At 40.4% G+C, this 21648-nt stretch overlaps 1 protein-coding gene across 2 annotated transcripts in view; it reads left to right on the top strand.

The window, feature by feature from the left end:
- Positions 1-4055, top strand: part of tbc1d32 (TBC1 domain family, member 32) — a 50997-nt gene extending 46942 nt beyond the window's left edge. For both annotated transcript variants that reach the window (XM_015947567.3, XM_015947566.3), the window contains exon 34: positions 3830-4055. In XM_015947567.3, the coding sequence (XP_015803053.3) occupies positions 3830-3949 (120 nt within the window). In that variant the 3' untranslated portion in view covers positions 3950-4055. The remainder of the gene's footprint in view (positions 1-3829) is intronic.
- The last annotated feature ends 17593 nt before the right edge of the window (positions 4056-21648 follow it).

Below are 21648 nucleotides of genomic sequence, written 5' to 3'. Positions count from 1 at the left end.
CCACATGGACCTCAAGGGATAAACCATCAACCCTGCTCAATGGTCAACTTTCCTCACGGGGTCACCCATTAGGACAGTGGGAGGGTTAAATCAGGGGTGTTGGTGCACAGCCCCTGTAGAGGACCAGGGTGGGGCACCACTGCTCTACGTTCTGTTCAGGTTGATCTGTTTTGTTTTTACTGTCAATTAGAGAAAATCCACAATAAATCCAAACTTGTAGATGGTAAAATGATTCCACCAGGAGGAGGTCTTAGATGAAGAAACCATAGGAGCAGGTATGCCTAACTTTCATTCACAAGTTCTTCTCTGGATCTGAGACAAAAACATGAAGGAGCATGGATGTAGGAGGAGTTTATTGATGCATCATGACATCATCTTTGCAGCTAACAGCTCAGTCCTCAGAGGAAAGGCTAACACTAGCTTCATCACCTGGTGCTTAGAGTTCATCTGTTGACCTCAGCTCCTCAGATGGTCACAGGCTTATTAATGGAGCACAGATACATTGATGTTTAACTTCAGTATTATTAATCACACTGGAGTTGCTAGCGGTGGTGTGTCTGTTGTAGCAGCTAAAATCCTGAGGATGGGAGTCTGGTTTTGATTATTCTTTGATCAGAATGAGTTAAACTGATCTCAAACATTTTAAACTACAAGCTGAAACTTTTTTTTTTTCCCCCACATCTTGGTCATTTAAAGATTTCAGTACCTAGAGGGCCGGTATCCACATGTTCTCTGCTCCAGCGGTGGAACCACCTGCTGGATATTGGCCCTCCAGGCCTGGTCTACAGTCTTTAATACCAGTTTTGACTTTTACATTACAACCTGATTAGTTAAAAACATCTAAAGTGCATGAAACTGGGAAAAAAAACGTGTAAGAATTCTGCTTGTAGTTTAGAAGTTTGAACTTGTTCTGATGCAGAAATGATGGAAAATCCAGATGAGTCAGATTTGACCTCAGAATTTCTGCTGCAACAACAAAAACAAAACTATTTTTAAGTGACTTAATGAAGCATAATTTAAAAGAATAACAGAGACTGATGGAGGAACATATTCTGTACTTCCTGGTTCATGTGTGCAGGTAATCATATCAACTTATCTGTGCTCCATTGATAGGCCTATGACTTGATCTGTGAAGGTGAAGGACTTTACTGTGGCCCTCCTGGGCCACCGTCCTGCAACAAAACAGATCAATAACTTTTTTTGCAGAAGTCTGCTGATCTCAGATCTGGTGCGTTGAGATGTGTTCTCCTGTGGAAAACTGTCTCGCCTTCATGTTGCCTTGGTAACATGGGACAGTCCTACCCTATAAGTACCAGGATGTTCCACTGAGAACAAACATCTTGTAAGGTTTAATGTGTGTGAGGCTGTCTCTAACAGAGTTCTGTAGTTTTTACATCGACACAAAGGAGCTTTATTCACCTTCCCACCGTGCCTTACTCTCTGTGCTCCACCCAGACACCACCTGCTGCAGCATCAGGACCCATTTACCTCCACCATGAGCCGAGTAGGCTTATTTAAACAGTGACATGATGGTTTTTCACTAAATTAGTTTGACTGGCATCAGATTAAAGATATTTGTTGTTGGTTATTTATTAGCTGTTATTCACTATAAAGTAGAATGCGTTCATGGAAACAGCCGTGTTCCAGGTACCTGATGATAGCTTTTCCACGCACTACAAAAATGGACATTATGGCTTTCCCTTTATTACTGTGGGAAGTTCTGCTGGGATTACGGGACATTTTAGCTGGGAAGGTGACTAATCAGGCTTTAATAAAGATTAGCTCTGGAATAATTAGTTTTACTTCTTATCTCCTTTTGGGTGTTGCTGTTCCTGTCACACTAACAGTGGGGGCCTGTTACAGTAAACAACCTGGATGTTTCAGGAAGACTCCATCAGACAAGAACAATTATCTACTTGATATAGTCTAATTGTAGTAAAATAAGTCTGAACTTAAGGGGTCTGTGGCATTAACGTTGAAAACATCTGTTTGAGTCTTTATCTAAAGTTTCTCTAACGAGCTGTAGCTTCATCGCGCCTCCCTGGCTCCAACGGTTCTGCCTGCAAAGGAATCAAGTGAAATTTTTCACCCAGACGATGTGGTTTCTGTTCTTCTGCTTCATTCATCCCGTCTCCCTGGGGGTGCATCTATATTTCACCTAAATTAACATTTTAAAGGGGAAATGACTTGTTACAGTTGGTGTGAATCCAACCACAGTTACAATGAAGGTTTTATGTCCTCCACTGACCCAGAGGCCACGTCAAACCACCATGTTTTAGTCTGGACCACATGAGTAGTGTAAAGTAAAAGGAGACATTCTTATGCTAACGTGTTTATGTTTAGGTAAATATTAGACTCACTGTTAAGGGCAGGAGTATCTTTGCTAATCAACCATCTGTTTAACAGACAGGTTATATAAATATATTTAAATGATTGCTTTTAAATTAACAGCTTTAAAAACTAAATGATCAATGCAATAAGATAAATAACATGTTGGCCTGGTTTGTTTGAATCTTATTTCAGAAATGTGACAAAGCACGAACCAGACTCAGCTGCTGAAAACACTAAAACCATGAAGAAACTTAACCTTCCAATAAAAATGTTGGATGCTTATTTCATATTTGATGATAATAATATGTAGCGTACCAAAAGGTCAAGTATTTCTTCAAAATGACCAAAAACTTGCAGGCACAATCTGCGTCACACATCCTGTCTGTCTGGTCTCCAGACCAGAAAGCTACAGCTCAGTGACCTTGTTATCTAATAAGGGAGCCATTATAAGTCCTTCCCCTAGCTCCCTTACGTTTGCTGGAACCCCAAGGTCTCATGCAGAAGACGAGACTCTTACTCTCTGAATAAAGTTTATCTTTCTCATCATAAAATCATCTCATTTGTTAAAATCCAAAGTTTTTGATTAATGTATTCCTATACTTTACATTAATCAATGATGGTTTTCGCTCTCTCTCGCGCTCTCTGATGGATTTTAATGTCTGGTTTATAGGTGATGCCAGGTATAAATGAAAATTAAAAACTAGGGCAGAAACTCATCCTGCAGAGTTTGGAGTACTTTAGAGTTTTTCTTGCTCTAACGCACCTGATCCAACAGCTGATTGGAAGGTAGGGCTTCTGAAGGACCAGAGCTGGACACCACTGGTCTAGCGATGGGTTCAGCAGGAGGACATCATTTCCTTCATCTGCAAATGAATAGAAAACGGCATAGTTGGAGGGCAATTGTCAGCAGAAACAGGTCTAACATGAATGTATCAATGAAACTTGGTCAGATCTACATGTATTTAAGTAATTTATGGTTAACTTTCTGCAGTAAGACTAGAGTTTGTTTTCATTTCCTACATGTTGCTGTTTGGCCTCAAACTGATGACAGAAACCCATCGTCTTCAATCATCACAGCATAAACAAACACCCCCCCCCCCCACCTAAAATACTGTGATTAGTTTCTCCTCCACTCTCCGCCCATTCATCTTGTGATGACAACCTTACCAAAGATAGAAATCAACAGTAATTAACCTACCTAATGATCTCCTGAGTGCCAACGGGGATCGTTTATGTTTATCTTCTTGTGGGATGTTCTTCTGTAGCTAATTTCATCGTAATTCTGAGTAAAGACATGGATTAGTCTGAGTGATGAAGCTGGAGTTACGGTCTCACCATCACCAGCGTAAAACATCTAAATAGTCCCAGTGATGCTGTGTTGTCATGGGGATAACTGATGTTACTTGTTCCGTGGGGAGCAGGGATGGGTCACTCTAAATCAGGATTTCTGACACTTAGATGGAACCGAAACCAGTCTGAAACTCGTTTCTCTCTGCAGGAGGAGCCGATCTCGGGCTTCAGGTTCAGCAACTACCTGGAGTTCATGATGGGACTGGAGCGCCGCTACAGGGACCTGGTTCTGACCGACATGAGACACATCCAGAACCCCTCAGAGTAAAGGAACCTTTCATCCGTCTGTTCTTATATTCAGATACCAGGAGGAGAAATGTTCCATCTCATGTCCAGCAGACAGACGTGGGACAAAATAAAAGCCTCTAAACTAATAGATTTATGTCTAAATGAGACAATTTCACCCCAAATGAAGACAACAAGCTTCCACATCGCAACTATACAGAGTAAGTCCAGAACTATGAAAACTAGACCTGCTGTTTAACAGACTCACAATAAAAGCTTCTGGTTTACGGAATAAAAGCATCATTAACTGGTCAATGTGAGGTTGTACATTAAGTAAATATCAGCTGTTGTTGGATGTTTGCTGTCATCTTATACAGTCTGTAAATATATAACTTATGTTTAATAAAAAGAAATTTGATTTTAAACTTCGTTTTCTTTCAAGTGACAATGTGTAGTTTTTACCATCAATCTCTGGAAATATCCATCCACACATTGTTGTAAGATGTCCAGTTGTCCAGCAGAAAATATTGGGAGTTTCATAATTCTACCCACCAATCGGAGGCATGAATTTGAGTCGGTCTATCAGGCAGCAGTGGGTGTGTCTGCCCTGGTCAGCCTAAAGCAGACCACCCCAGGAAGAGGGCTGAAAAAGGCAGGCGATGCTAATGTGAGCACACTCTATGCTATCCAGGCAGAGTGGAGTTGATGCTAGTGTGAAAGGACCATAAGTCTCTGGGCGACGCCATATTGGAGGCTTGTTTACTTCAACGGAAGCCCGTGAGGACAAAACACATGTATTTATTTATTTGTAGCAAACGGTTACAAAACTTTCACCAATAATAAACATTGTTTTTACACATTTACGTCTTCACTTGTTGCCAGTGATGAAAGAGAATCTGATGTTGTTGTCACTTTGCTGGAGGTTGCACTCACAGGGATTTTTGACCCTAATGGCCAATCCTTTAGTAAGATCTTATCTGAACACAAAAATAATGCTTACTTGCAGTGATTTTAGGTATGTACTGCCCCCTATCACCAGGAAAAATACACACTGTCACTTTAAGTTTAGTACATGCTGTAATCTAAAGCAGGAGCGGTTTTCTTTATTTAAAGTGAACTAGTTTAGAAAGCTGAGGCTCCAAATGTTGTTTAAAACTCATTCATGATCGTTTTGTTAATCAGGATAAAATCATAGATGAGATGATTTAAAAAATGCAATAATAATAATCAGATTTATTCTCTTCAGATGTGCTTTTAACCCTTAAAATCCCGCCGACAGAAGCTATTTAGGGTATTTTATTTATAATGCAAGATGCATTATAACTTTGTATTTGTAAGGATTTGTTCATGTTTTAGACAAAATGAGTAAAACATGCACGACCTGCCAGTTTTAAAAACCAACATTTTACATGCTTCCACGTCCATCGGGATGGACTGCAGAGAACCAGAGGTGTAACCAGTCCTACACTGGTTTCCTGCACACATCATTAATTCCAGGTGTCGGCACAGCCTCTCCTGTTGTGTACTTATGGTCATTCCATGAAAGATGCATGAGGAGTGTTGTATTAATGCGATAAAGCCTCATTAGTAACCACAGCCTTATCTCCCGTCCTGTTGTCCTTCTGAGGCCTGAATAATAAACAAATCCATCTCAGCCGCTGGAGGAGGGAGACAGCAACTTGTCAAATGTTTACCTCATGAAAACATCTCGTCTCACACAGCATTTAGCACTGACAATGTTTAGCATTTGGGTCACTCTGGGCTGAACTTTGATGCTCCTCTAATCAATCTGCTTCCTGTTTGCGGGCAGAAGTACTCGGAATGCTAAACACCACAAATAACATCTGACATTCTTGCCTTTTTGAGGCGTAGCCGAGCAGATCGAGAGAAGCTGCTGCTAACGACCTGTTAGTGGAGCTTCCTGACCTTTTATAGTCTTAATTGACTTATAAACCCAATAAGTTCTTATAGCAAACAGTATTAAAGGTGTGGGTTACTTGTGTAATCAATACATTTGCAGTGGTCTCTAGAAGGAATGAGTGCCTTGCAGGCAGAACTCAGGGCTCTTTCCTGGCCGCTTCAGGAGCCAATCAAGTGCCTGAACTGGAGCATTTCATCGGAAACGGCCTGGTAAATTCACTGGGCGGTTAACTCGTGCTAATTGGTTGCAACTTGGTGGGAAATTAAATATCAGCTTTAGTAAAATTGGAAGAGCTGCAGATTAAATGTAAAAGGAAATAAGCTCACTGCTTTAAAATTGCTGTTTCTAAACTCCAAACACAAAATCTATCCACAGCGTTTCGTTGTCTCCTACAAGCAGCGTAAAAATCAGTGATTCTGTTGTTCACAGCGTACTTTGGCAAAATAACAAACTGAACGTTAATAATGTCTATGGACGCCGTTTGGAGCTGATCGGTGACATCACCCACTGCCAAAACGGTCGTGACATGCCGACATCGTAGCAAAATCCTTAAAGGGCAGAGAGGACAGAGCCAGCGTGCTTCCTCTGGCACCTTCCCCCTCCAAGAAATTTCCTCTGAGCTCCTAAACTGGAAACGCGGCTTCATTCTAAAGTCTGACAACTCCTGGACTCAGATCTCTAGCACACAACATTTTCCTGCAGGCGGAGTTCCTCTGAACTAAACAGAAAGGATGGAAATCAAATTAAATGTACTTTATTTATCCGTTAGGAACCTTGTTCGCAGATAAGAGTGTCAGCATAGCCCATAACAACAGCATCAAAACACGCCTGAGGACTACAGTTGTACGTGCTGGTAAGTGACGGCTGCTCCTGACCGACGCTTTTACTGCTTATCCTGATCATTTTATTGAGCATGCTACACTGAGAAAGTGGGAGTGAACCAAAACAGGAATGTATTGATATATCGTTAAACGTGTTTAAAAGGTCACGATGCAGCAGTAACTTTTCTGGTGTAGTTGCAGGAAGCTACCAGCAGGGGGCATGGCCTGTTATTCAGCTGTGGAGAGAGCTTCTCCCACAACAACCGTTTCTCTGCTGCATAACATTTTTATTTTTGTATCTCTGAACTCGAAGCACTCGAGCTTTACATTCTGCAACATTTATTTTAGCCTGAAAACAAAGAGCAATAATACGGTTTCCTCCAGATTAAGAGGAATGAGTGTGTCAAATAGAAGATGCAAACGCAAAAGCAAGGTTTGAAGCTGATTACTGGAGCAAACGGGAAACAAAATGATTTTCATCCTCACTGAAGACAAAAAGTTCACAAGAAGTGAACTAGATAGGTCTAATGCTGCTCCAGCCACATCCGAGCTCACAGTTTGATGTTTTTTGTTTGTTTGATCTCTGCAGCATCTTCCCTTTGACTGAATATTTACCGTCAAACTGTTGTCACAACGTGCTCCAGTTTTCAGACTGTGTGAAGATGGGGGGAGGGAGTCGGTGCTGATGGGACTGTGATCCGGCCCATATTAGATGTGTCTGTCAGCCGCTCACAACGTTTTCATCAGCTGAATCCACGTGGTGAGCTGTAGTCTGTCAGAGCTGCTGAGGAGAGGAGCTTTTTCCCCTCCTGCAGGAGAAAGCTGAGGCTCAACTTTGCTAATAGAAACTGGCGCTCCTAGCTGCTGCGTGCGGCACCTCTAGCTTACCAAACCCATCGTATAAACATCAGGGGACATGCAAGCTTTTTTAATATTGATGACAAAAGATGATTTGTCTGTTTGTGTTATTAAAAAGCCAGACAGGGACATGATGAAAGGAGCTGGTTGAACTAATCTTACTGATAAACTCACACCTTCCTTCTGAAGTCCGTCTGATAATCAGGGAAGCAGGAGCGAGTCGCTGCTGACGGATTAAAACTCCACGAACATGGCGGACAGTTCAGTCCATGCATGGTGTGATCAGCTGGTTCAGAGTCCGCGCTGACAGACGATGGTGGAGCAGGACTCATGTTTAGGTCAGAATTTATAAAGATGTAATGTCTGTTTGAAGAACCCGATGGTCAGGTCAACAACCTGAGAGCACGGACCCATCCCATCCCCCAATTCACCAGATCCCAGTCCAGAACCTTTGGGATGTGGTGGAACGGGAGATTTACATCCTGGATTTAACGTTGTGAAGCTGCCGTGTGAGCATGGACCAAAACCTCCTGGAAGAACTGACCTTGACAGATCCATGACAAAATGATTTAAGGTAGTTCTGAAGGCTAATTTGAGTCCAAGTCAGGGGCGGCGTTAGGCCTGTCAACTTGGGCTCAAGCCCCGAATGTTTTATGAAAAGCCCCAGATCTAAAACGTGGAAGTAACATGCAGTACCAAAGTCCAACAGAGAGGGAGCAGCTGGCAGTAGTTTGTATACAGCCTGCCTGAGCCTCCACCACTGAAGAAGAAGCCCTTCAGCAGCCGGCTTCTTCTACACTCTCTGCCTGAAACGCATGAGTGAAGATGGACATAAGGATGTTTTTTAGACCAAAAGTACCACGACAGAACCCCAGCTTTGATGAGACTGGTGTTGACTCAGGTTTGTGAGTCTTATTTGAAAATATTTGTTGTGCTGCTGGTTTGCCTAAAGTTAGCTTACTATCAGGTAAAGTTGTTGGAGAAAGAAAGGGAATATTTACTATCATCTCACACTAAACACTAACAGGAACAATACTCTGCCCTAAATATGCCTAATATGTAGCTTCAGATTAAAAATTATGTGGTACAAGACAAATATATATGATGTTGACTAGTGCGTGTCACGTGTGTGTGTGTGTGTGTGTTAAGCCCCGGATCTTCTTCAGTCTTAAATCCGCCCCTGGTCCAAGTAACAAAAACTGAGAATATTTTTCTACGGTCCTTTGTCTAAAATCCTCAGTCAACCACGTTTTGGACCAAAAGCAACTATTAGGCCATCTGGTTGTCGGTCTGGCTGAACCGCCGCACTTCCCTGGGTCCTCCCCTCATTACACATTCACGTCTTCAGCACCAGAGCACCACTGGTGTGAGAGGTTCTCATACATCAGAGAAGGAGAAACAGCCGCTGCTACCACTTCAACTTTAGGACAAACTACCAGGGTCCTGTAAAGAAAAACACCATTTGAGGTCCGAACAACAAAAGATGTTTGGACCCAGAAAACGACAACAGGTGTTTAGCGCCATCTCGTTTCCTCTGCCATCGCGAGTTTCCAGTTCCAGCAGAAGAGTTTCAGGGAAGATACCCGAGGGGAGAGGTGACTGTGTTTGCGCTCAAAACCTAGCTTGTTCTGTAGATTAGCTAAAGCAGCTTTAACAGGAACACAAAAGTATAAATTCATGGAAACTGAACAGACTCCAGAACTAGTTTTAAGCCCCTTCTCCTCCTTCATAACAAATGCAACATTTTCCCCAATAAGAAAACTCAGGTAACCGAAGGCATTATGGTTTTCTAGCTCTGCGTGTTATTTATATCAGAGGGTGGGGAAGTTGCAGGACTTGGTCTAAAAACAGCAGAACCAGACGAGGATCGGGGTCCATCACTGTGTCTCAGACAGAACTCTGCTTTCTAAAGCGATGCACCGACCGTTAGCGAGCTGCTGGCTGTTTATTTTGACTCGCACGTTTATCCCACTTCCCTCGTTAATTTTCGATATAATTGGCTGTTGATTTCAATTAGCTCTGAAAACCTCATTATCGGCGCGGGGGCACCTCGACCTCTGACGGGGACACGGTTTAGAGATGATGACGGTAATGGTAACTCCTACAGTATAATGATCTGTTGTGCTGCTGATCTTGATTATGGACTTTGCAAACTGACAACAAGCAATTTCAGGCAGATAATCAGTAGTAATTAGGTTGATCACGCGGAGAAGAGGACCAACCTTCATCTGTGAGCCGCCATCTTCACCGGCTTTTATCTCACAGAGGTTCTGTACATCGCCCATAACTATTTAAATCCTTCTTTGGCTCTTTCATTTGCTCCTTCTCCCAGTTTCCAATCAGACTTTAGCTTCTTCTGGGTTTCTGGGGGGGTTGTTATAGTCAATATTTTCCTTCAGTGGAGAGAAATGTTCATTGTGTGCATGTGAATTAAACAACTTTGGGGATTTGGAGCTCCTAGACATAAACTGTTGTGCGATGCATATTGATGAGTGCTTTGTGCAGGAAATAGGAAGTCCCCATCATCTCTGATACAGATGTCATTAGAAGCTACATTTCATTTTACTGCCTGTTTTTAACAAAAATGCAACCGGTGTCTTTATTGATCCCAAACGTTGGGTGAGCGATGGCAGAAGCTCTCGGTTTTGTTCTGCCTCTCGCTGGGCTCCGCTGGGCCCGTCTTTAATTTAAAGCGTGGCGCTGGTCTTGTTTAGGATGCACGCTGCAGGCTTTCCTCGGGTCTGTCTGCCTGAATCCTGCTGCTGCCTGTCAGACGGTCAGAGAGACGAACAGAATTACAATTCCCGTTCACACACCAGCGACGACTCCGGTCCAACTTCTGGGTCTCAGATGTGTGCAGCAAAAATGAAGAGTTTAGCTTCCTAATTCTCATAAATCTGGGAATATTCAGCATAGGCTGGAACAGGAAGTTTCCTCCTGGCAGCAAGAAACATGAGAAAATACTAATTTAACAAGGAAACTGGCTCAGAGAGCCACTCTGACAAAGCCTTGTTAGAAAATTAACTACTAAACTAATGGGAAACCATTTTTAATTTCATACCAGTATGAATATGTTCATTAATTTTCCACGTTTGGCTCCAACACGACCAGCAGCCATAGCTCATTAGGTTGGGAAGCAGCCCAGGATCCCGGCAGAGTCTCTGATTTAAACAATGTTCTATTTTCGAATAAAACACGAAACGACGCCCGTCTGCCAACTGAACCCGGAGATGCAACGTCAGAACAGGTTCAGAGTCGGCTGTAAACAAACACGGCGGAGCTAAATTCTGATCAAATTCAAACAAAAACAAAAGGAAAACGTTCCACAGCAGCAGCTTTAAGATGTAAAATCAACCGAATGAAGACGTGAAACAATAGTCAAAAGGAAAAGTTGACTTTCTGTTGATTATGAGTTAAAAGGAGTCCTCAGATTTTGTTTGGTGTGTTTCTAATATCTCTGAGCTTTTTTTAACCAGTAGGGCATAGAAGTAGGAAACTGCTGTGTTGGAGCAAGTCAACCCCAAATCAACTTTTTTTCTGATAAACTATATAAATGTGTGTCTAATCGTGCTGCAGACACGTGTAGTCAATAGTTTTGCACTTTAGTGCGTTCTAGTTAAAATTTTAATTTTCTGCCCAAAACTGTCAGTGTTGTGCCGTTGTCAGGTAAAAACTCTGCACTGCAGTTGAATTTAAATCTGCATCGCTATTGGCTAAGAGGTACCCTAGAATGTTAGCTGGTACCATATAATGTCACAATGTCGTTGTAAGCCTGTGTGTGCGTGTAATTGTTAGTGGCTCCGCCCTCTCGGTCTGCTAGGCAACAGCATTTGTTGCATTTTTCAAACAGGAAGTGGGAGTTGAGTAAGAATCTGGTAGGGGGTGACTTGCTCTTTAAACATATCCTTTATTTACCTGTGAGACATCGATAAAACCAGTATATAGCAACAGTTACCAGGAGGAAATAGTTAGTTTAATGTGGAGGTTAACAGCTTTGTAAAGGCTTAATCTGAATTAGTCCTCTTTTCAGCCCAAACCCCGTTTTGGGAGCACTTATTTTTCACCTAACAATATTTATGCATGGTTAATAAAGGTTTCAAGCACCAACTCCATTATTCACTCTGCCATCCTGCACCCGTCCATTAGTGACACTGCTACTGAACTGCTTCCCACTGAAACACACTTTACAGCAGAAATCCCACCACAGTAACCTACAATGGGCAACTGGGGGAGGTTGAAAGGTTTTCTAAAACGCATCCTAAAACGATCCGCTATGAAGAAAACAGATCAGTGTTTATTTACACCAGAAAACGAATCAGGATCATTATCACACAAAAAAGTATCCATGTTCCTTTAAAGCCGGCATGTCCAAAACGTGGCCTGGGGGCCATTTATGACCAATGAAGTGAGTTTGTACAACCAGAATCAGAGCCACCTGATGACATCACACAGTGCGTTAAGATGTGCATCAGAAAGCCGAGGTATTGCCCTAAAAAGACCTGCGTCATCCTTTTTAATGCATGTAAATGTGTTAGTTCACTGGTTCTTATCGAACTTAAGCACCCAGATAATGCAGTAATCCAAATTCATTCTGCATGTAAATAGGTTAGTCAAACTGAACCAGTCAGATGCTCACTCTGAAGTGGTCTTCTGATAACATCATCCCCTCAAAGAGACACGCGTAACACCAAACATGGCGGTACGCACCAAATAAGCTGTGCTGCAGCGTTGTTGTCCATTCCTTCTGTTCTAACTCCATGTGCTTCACTCCCAACAGTGTTTATTTACTGTTTGTGTTGCAATAAGCTAACTGGAAGAATACTGACATGAAAGAGCGCATGTCGCCACCTACTGTACCGGAGTGGAACAAACTTTATTTGAAAGGTGGGTTTTCTTATGTGCATGTAAACTAGGACAAAGACCCAGTATTTTACAGTAAGGTTGACCTGGATGGACTTAGATGTTGGTCAGAGCGCATGTAACCGCACTGACAGATAAGCACAACGTCTTGAGGACAAATGCAGCACAACATTCTCCTCCTCCTCCTCCTTCAGAAGATCGTAAACACAAACAGCTGAAATCAAAGCCCATCTGGAGCCTTTAACATGTGTGAATGCTGAGTTTGTCAGATCACATCCAGGTTATAAAAGCCAGCCAGGAGACGCTCGAAAAGGACTGTGTTAGCAGATTGTCTTAATGAGCTCAGTTACTTCATCATCCGGCAACAAGAACATAAGAAGTAGGCGCAGGAGCAGCTTTTTGGGCCGTGAGGATTCAGCAGATTTGGGTATAATTATTGGAGAAGCTAACAGATGAAAAAAACTGAGAAGGCAAAATGCTAATGCAAGGTATTTAATATGCTAATGAGTTTATGACATTCTCCAGTGATTTTCCATTGGAGTGCAGGTACCAGCCTGTCAGGATTCAGGAAGCAGCTGCTTTACACTCAGTTTTTCCTTCGATGCACAAAATACAAGCAGACACACTTGTTTGCTCAACTTTGGTACAATTAAGTAAAATCTGCTGGTGATGAATGCACGCCCCGGAAAAAACTTCTTTCAATAATTCAGATGATCCCCATTTTTAGGTAATTCTACACTGAAATTTGAAGCTTTAATATACAGTTAAATGTTGAATTATACAGTTAAATTATACAGTTAAATGTTGAATATTAAACAATTTAATAAAAAGCTAACATCCAAAAAAAAAAAGAAAAAAAGAAAACATCCACGGGGCATTTAGGGGTGTGCCGAATGAAGGTACAGTATTTCCTTTAAAAGCTATATTTTAATAAAAAAAAATCAAATATTTATTTTGACGGGCACGACACTGGGTTTATGTTTACGTCTATCAGCCAGTAGAGGGCAGCAATGCAGTTTGCCAAACGGTCTGTTCGGCACAGCGAGGCTGGCACTGTGGAAAATGGCGGACTCAGCAAGTCAAGCAGCTGCTTCCGAGTCCAGAAGATGTTGTTATCCTTCTCAGAAGAGGACCAACCATAAAAGATCTAAAACCAAAGCGAGTTTAGGAGAAGCCGACACCAGATGGACCCAAACTGGTTGTTTTTAATATTGTAAAGCGCTTTGAGCTGCATTTGCGTGAAAAGCGCTTCATAAATAAATTTTGATTGATTGACTGAAACTAAAACTTTCACGTATCAACAGCAAACCTGGCATCCTGACGGCTGGAAACCTTGTTCTATTGTTGCAACTACAACCTCCAAACCCAACCCAAATAGTGATTTGGATGATTTAGTTTGACCACGATAATGTCTGTTTAGTATGATTTTTGATGTCACCCAGCTCTTTGGGATTACTAAACCCTCAAACATAAATACAAACACTAATTCTTTTAATGCCAATTTCAACATCAAAGAAAAATAATGGCAACCTTTTCACTTTTTACTCATTTGAGGCCATTTATGATTTAATGTTTATCTACATTAAATTTCCTGTTGGATTCAAGTGGGCGGCTGCAAGAAACACAAACATGTCCATGACTCTATCAGTTTTACATATTTAGAGCTAAAATATGGTGCATTTGGCTCTTTTTTCCTTTTGTAAACCTTGAACATGTTTTCCACTCTGTTAATAATAAGCAAGTTATGATTTGTGATCAGTTTTTTGTTTATATCCTCATAAGGTATCAATCCCGAGTCCAAATCCAGAGATAAACCCGCTGACCTGTGACTCGACAACCTCCCTATGAAGAATGATGACCTTTCTAATCCATAGTTGTGTCCGTGTCACCAATGGGGTTGTCACGAGAAGTGTTTGGTGTGCTGCTGAGGAACTGGTAGATTGGTGTGGATGTGAGGTAGAGAGGAACAAATCCACAGAATGGATCAGTTCATGTCCTTGGTTCTGCAGTAAGAAAGGTCACTGGGAGGAGAGGCGTCATTAACCGAGCTACGACTCCAAGGATGGTGCGGAAATGAGAATCTAGTAACTGCTGCGTCATGTGGGGGTCTCCCCACGTCACAGATTTGATTTCTGATGTGTTTATTTTGTAAATAAAGGAATATCTATAGATGACAGAACAAAATCATTAGCTTCTGCCTGATAAAGCACCACATTCAGCGCTCAAGACATATTTGCCCCCTTACAGTTTTTTTCAAACCACACTTAAATGTTTTAGATCAGGAAAAACATTGTAATATCAGAAAAAATAACCTGTAGTAGTTTTCAGATGATTTAGAAACAAAAGTTTTCCAAACCAACCTGGGTGGAAAATTTCTCATTATTCTTTACAAAATTGTCCTAATTCAGCCACACTGGAGGGTTTTCCAGCACTAATCCCTGTTTAAGGTCAAAGGTCAGACACTCTCCTTCAGGATGTTCTGCTAGAGAACAGACATCAAGGTGTCATCAGTTACAGTGGTCCTAAAGCAACCCCAGACCAACACACTACCACCACCCTATCTGGCCCTTTGGTATGATGATGTTTTGGAGTGGTGATGGAACGGGACGCACGCCTTACAGGAAGTTCTGCTTTTATCTCACCAGGCGAGAGAATACTCGCTCAAAGTTTCTGAGGGACCTTTGTTTTTCTTTTAGTCAGCAGAGGTTCTGACCTTCAAACTCTCCCATGGAGGACATTTTTATCCCCATCTCTTATTGTTAAATTCTGACCTCTGACCTTTACCAGGCCTACAAATGTTGTTCTGGATTATTTTTGTTTTAGGGGTTTCGCCTACTTCCTGTTGCCAGAAAGGTTCTGTTGAGGCGACTTAGTTCTACAAGTCTGGATGTGGCTGATGGAACGAAACTCAGCTTTCCAAAACGTTGTTAAGCACAGGCAAGTCATAGTCTGGGCAGGTTTATCCCTAACGAGTATAAAACATAAACAGCCTAGAAATCTACGCCGACATTAGCTGAAGCTAAATGATTTTGCTCTGAACGTCTTTCTAGCTACGCTCCATTGGAACCTCAGCAGGGCTGCTATTGAACCGAGCAGCATTGTCTTATGCTAATCACAGCGCTCTATCGGTTTGGTGGGAGGGATGATGTGACAGAGCGGAACAAGATGGCGATAGCTTATTTAAAAACAGCTATGGCATTAACTTTGGACTATTTAAACTTGGACTTTGTTTGAGTCAAGAGCAGGTAGAGATACTTAATTCCTTTATTCAGAAAAAGGATGTATTTGTGTTTTCTTCGATGGTGTACAACTGCCCCGCTGACTGACATCTGGCTAATCTAGATCTAATCTGGCTAAAATAGACTGAAATCTGGCTAACTGCAGTGAACATGCATGATGATTTTCTTCAACCCTTCTCATCAGAAGACGCTCCTGTCAAGATGTTAACATCCGTGGATGGCCTGGATGTCTCTGTGAGATAGTTGCACTACCATCTCTCTTCCATCACTTTTTATACAGTATTTTGACTGATATGTAAAGCTTTGCTGATCTTATTGTGGCCCTCACCTTTTTCTGTAAAGAAATAATTTCCTGTCACAGATTTTGTGACACTTATTTTCCATGTGGAGCCGTTGCTGACAGCATGAAATGGGAAGGGCTTTTCTTTGTGAAGTAATGTTCTTTTCTAGTCACTTGTCTGCTGGACACATCTTAAATGAATCATTAGACTCACCTGTGGTTGAATACGTGTTAATTCAAATGTTGTAGTTTATAATTGGGGGCGTACTCATTTTTTCAACATGGGCTTGAATGGATTTGTTAGGAAAATCACTTATTTGTGTGAAAATGAACAAATCTTGTTTACAACCAATGGCCCACATTTGTGGGAGTATTTTCTAGTTTGGTATCCGACAGAAAATGTTGCTTCTCAATGGAAACTAAAGGTTTTCTGACAAATGTAGCGGGGTGTACTCATTTATGTGGAGCACTGTAACTAGAAAACTACTTTTTGTATCCAAGTTTACTTAAAAACGTTTAGAAGTTGCCTTTAAAACCAACTTCATATGCATCCAGAATTTATTTTATACCACGTTTTGGTGTACAGATTTGGAAGTATTGATTCTAATAAAAATCATTACCATTCATAAATAAACCAATACTAACAGGAAGTCTCGACTAGATCTTAATCTGCTGATGTGAAGCCTTCATTCTGTCTCCCGCTTTAGAGCCACACATCAACATTAGTGCCACGATTACGTTCCAGCTTCAGGTTCCTGCACTGATTAGGCCGACATTCACCTACACAGCTATGTAAACACTCCACTAATGGAAGGATTTCCACTTAATTAGAGTAATTATGAGCTGATGGAGCTACTTATGAGTGTTTAAAAAAAAGGCAGGAAATGAGAGAAACATACATAACAGAGGTATTTTTTTGACTTTGTAAAAAAAAATGTTCTGAACTCTGAACTGGTGAAACATTTTAGATTTTTTCTGTTATTAAAGCATGAACTGAGCTTAATTGAAAATAACGACAGAAGTAAAAAATAAAAATGGGGGGATGCTTGCATGTAAGGTTGGACATTATCACCTTACATTAATATTTATGTTATTACTTAAAATTAAATTATAACACTTATTGACCCCCTCCCAAACAATATTTTACTACTTTTTTTTTCTTATGGTGGGAGTATAAGGGTCACTGTGGTTATAACACCAGATTATAACGTTAACAGGGCAAGTGGTCAGCATCACATCCTTGCATGGTGTGCCAAAGAACAGACTTCCAAGCCATAAAACTACAGTTCATTCAGAAGGCCGCAGACAAAACTGAAGGATGGAAATTAAGTACTCAGGATCAGAGTGTCTAATGGCGGTTTCCCATCGGGGCTAGCACAGACCGGGCTGGGTGGTGCGTGCTGGCTCCCGCACCGGTAGGATCTGTTCACACACACTTCTCAGAAACGGGGAAATCTCTAAGCACGGAGTGCAGAAAAGTCTGTGGGTTCTCCCTTAAACAAAGGCGGCTGTGAGTGTGTGTGTGTGCTCCTCACAGCAGTGAGTATGAGCAACACATTCTCACACCCGAAAACTGATGCGGAGTGATCAAGCATCTGTTTCCGACGCGCTGTGCCAGAGCGTCGGTTTCCGGCTGCCGCAGGAAAATGGAGATTTCACCAAATTCTGACCTTCCCCTCACCCCCATCCTAACCTTAACCCTCTTGCTCATGCAAAACTTTGTTTCTAGTGTGATGACCCTCTCAAACACAGTTAATGGGAAGTTTAGAATGAGCAACAGGGTAGGGTTAGGATGGGGTTGAGGGGAAGGTTAAATAGCAAGAGGTTAGAGGTTAAATATCAGTGAAATGTGCTTCTTAACGCAGAGGTCGGAAACAGACGCTCTGGCACCGCACGTCGCCTCCCGACGCCTTGGGAGCCATCCAGAATGATAATGAATAGTGCGTATGGCAAGCTCCTGCTGGTTGATTCTATCCACCAATCAGAGGCTCTCCATAATGGTAGGCGTGTATTTGAGCCAGCCAATCAGTTGTGGTGTGCGTGTTAGCCCGGACCAGCCCTGAGCCGACCACCTGAGGATAAGGGTACGCAGTAGGATAGGGAAAAGTACCACGCCACCCAGGTATGAAAACAACATATGCAATGTGGGCCCCTATAAACCACTAGAAGTTACAAAATAAAATACACCAGCCCCCAGAAGTTACAAAATAAAATACACCAGCCCCTAGAATTTACAAAATAAAACACACCAGCCCCTAGAAGTTACAAAATAAAATACACCAGCCCCTAGACTTTACAAAATAAAACACACCAGCCCCCAGAAGTTACAAAATAAAACACACCAGCCCCTAGACTTTACAAAATAAAACACACCAGCCCCCAGAAGTTACAAAATAAAACACACTAGTACCTAGAAGTTACAAAATAAAATACACCAGCCCCCAGAAGTTACACAATTTTTTTTTTCAATTCAATTCTTTATTTCACTCAAAGTTTAAATATACAAACTTCAAATCAGAATATAAGCATTCAAGTGAAATAGGGGGAGGAAGAAGAAAAAATCTTATATGACCTACCCCCTTTAACTAAGACAAGATAAATAACAAAAAGTACAAAATAGCCTTATACACAAAAAATAAACCGCTCTCTTACTTCCACAAATAATATCACTACTAAAACATCAATCCTCCATCCTCAACTTACCAAATCATACGATTTTAGCATTTTATCTTTATACATTTTTTTGAATTGATCAGTAGTTGCACATTTTTTTAATTCATCATCCAGGTTATTCCATAATGTCACACCATATATTGAAATACACATTTGCTTTAATGTAGTACGAACAAATATCCTTTTAAACTCTGGTTTCTTTCTACTCTTATCATTTTTTGGGATTAAAACAAAGAACCTTTGTAGATTAGTTGGCAGCAAATTATTTCTAGCCTTAAACATAATTAGTAAAATTTTCAAGTTAACTAAGTCTTTGAATTTCATAATTTTAGATAGAACAAAATATTTGTTAGTATGTTCTCTTGGATTTGCTTTATGTAGAATTCGCAGAACTTTCTTCTGTAACAGAAACAAAGGATTAGTGTTTGTTTTATATGTATTGCCCCAAACCTCAATACAATAAGTTAAGTATGGGAAGATAAATGAGTAATATAATGTCTGAAGCGTTGTAATTTCTAGAAAACCTTTGACTTTGTTTAAAATTCCAATACTTTTGGATATTTTTTGTTTTATATATTTTATATGGGATTTCCAAGTAAGTTTATGGTCCAAGAGAACCCCTAAGAATCTGACTTCATTTACTCTATCAATTAAAAAACCATCAATAGACAATGTAACTAAATCATTAGTTTTTCTGTTACCAAAAACCATGAATTTTGTTTTATTCCAATTGAGAAATAATTTATTGTCATTAAACCACTTCTTAAGTTTAGACATTTCACAAACCATATTTTGAATAATAATTTCTAAATCATTTCCAGAACAAAATATATTCGTGTCATCAGCAAACAATATGAACTGTAATACTTTGGACACATCACAAATGTCATTGATATATAGAATGAAAAGCTTAGGGCCCAACACTGACCCCTGTGGGACACCATGTGTAATCTCTAGTGAATCTGAAATTTCATCATCTAACTGTACAAATTGATTTCTATTGGTCAAATAACTACTTAACCAGTCATGGGCGATTCCACGTATCCCATAATCCCTCAGCTTGGAGAGTAAAATACTATGATCTATTGTGTCAAATGCCTTTTTTAAATCAATAAACAACCCCACTGTATATGTTTTTTTTCTATTGCTGATGAAAGTTCTTCATTTAATTCCAATAAAGCCAGGGATGTAGATTTATGTGATCGAAACCCATACTGACTCTCACTCAGGAGGTTTTCCTTCTCAATAAAGTTATCTAGTTTCTGAACAAACCATTTCTCAAGCACTTTAGAAAACTGAGAAAGCACTGAGATTGGTCTATAATTATCAAACTTATGTCTATCACCATTTTTAAAAATTGGAATTACTTTTGTAGTTTTCATTTTTTCTGGAAATGTACCACTCTGAACAGACAAATTACAGATATAAAATAATATATAATAATACACCAGCCCCTAGAAGTTACAAAATAAAACACACCAGCCCCTAGAAGTTACAAAATAAAATACACCAGCCCCTAGAAGTTACAAAATAAAATACACCAGCCTCTAGACTTTACAAAATAAAATACACCAGCCCCTAGAAGTTACAAAATAAAATACACCAGCCCCTAGAAGTTACAAAATAAAATACACCAGCCCCTAGACTTTACAAAATAAAACACACCAGCCCCCAGAAGTTACAAAATAAAACACACCAGCCCCTAGAAGTTACAAAATAAAATACACCAGCCCCTAGGGTTTACAAAATCAAACACACCAACCCCTAGAAGTTACAAAATAAAACACACCAGCCCCTAGAATTTACAAAATAAAACACACCAGCCCCTAGAATTTACAAAATAAAACACACCAGCCCCTAGAATTTACAAAATAAAACACACCAGCCCCTAGAAGTTACAAAATAAAATACACCAGCCCCTAGAAGTTACAAAATAAAATACACCAGCCCCTAGAATTTACAAAATAAAACACACCAGCCCCTAGAATTTACAAAATAAAACACACCAGCCCCTAGAAGTTACAAAATAAAATACACCAGCCCCTAGAATTTACAAAATAAAACACACCAGCCCCTAGAATTTACAAAATAAAACACACCAGCCCCTAGAATTTACAAAATAAAATACACCAGCCCCTAGAATTTACAAAATAAAACACACCAGCCCCTAGAATTTACAAAATAAAACACACCAGCCCCTAGAAGTTACAAAATAAAATACACCAGCCCCTAGAATTTACAAAATAAAACACACCAGCCCCTAGAATTTACAAAATAAAACACACCAGCCCCTAGAATTTACAAAATAAAACACACCAGCCCCTAGAAGTTACAAAATAAAATACACCAGCCCCTAGAAGTTACAAAATAAAATACACCAGCCCTTAGAATTTACAAAATAAAACACACCAGCCCCTAGAAGTTACAAAATAAAACACACCAGCCCCTAGAATTTACAAAATAAAACACACCAGCCCCTAGAATTTACAAAATAAAACACACCAGCCCTTAGAAGTTACAAAATAAAATACACCAGCCCCTAGAGTTTACAAAATAAAACACACTAGTACCTATAAGTTACAAAATAAAATACACCAGCCCCTAGAAGTTACAAAATAAAATACACCAGGCCCTAGAAGTTACAAAATAGAATACACCAGCCCCTAGAAGTTACAAAATAAAATACACCAGCCCCTAGAAGTTACAAAATAAAATACACCAGGCCCTAGAAGTTACAAAATAAAACACACCAACCCCTAGAAGTTACAAAATAAAACACACCAGCCCCTAGAATTTACAAAATAAAACACACCAGCCCCTAGAAGTTACAAAATAAAACACACCAGCCCCTAGAATTTACAAAATAAAACACACCAGCCCCTAGAATTTACAAAAAAAAGTTACAAAATAAAATACACCAGCCCTTAGAAGTTACAAAATAAAATACACCAGCCCCTAGAAGTTACAAAATAAAATACACCAGGCCCTAGAAGTTACAAAATAAAACACACCAACCCCTAGAAGTTACAAAATAAAACACACCAGCCCCTAGAATTTACAAAATAAAACACACCAGCCCCTAGAAGTTAC

The sequence above is a fragment of the Nothobranchius furzeri genome, chromosome 2 (genome assembly GCF_043380555.1).
Source record: "Nothobranchius furzeri strain GRZ-AD chromosome 2, NfurGRZ-RIMD1, whole genome shotgun sequence".
Taxonomy (NCBI): domain Eukaryota; kingdom Metazoa; phylum Chordata; class Actinopteri; order Cyprinodontiformes; family Nothobranchiidae; genus Nothobranchius; species Nothobranchius furzeri.
This window is presented reverse-complemented; position numbering and strand designations above follow the sequence as displayed.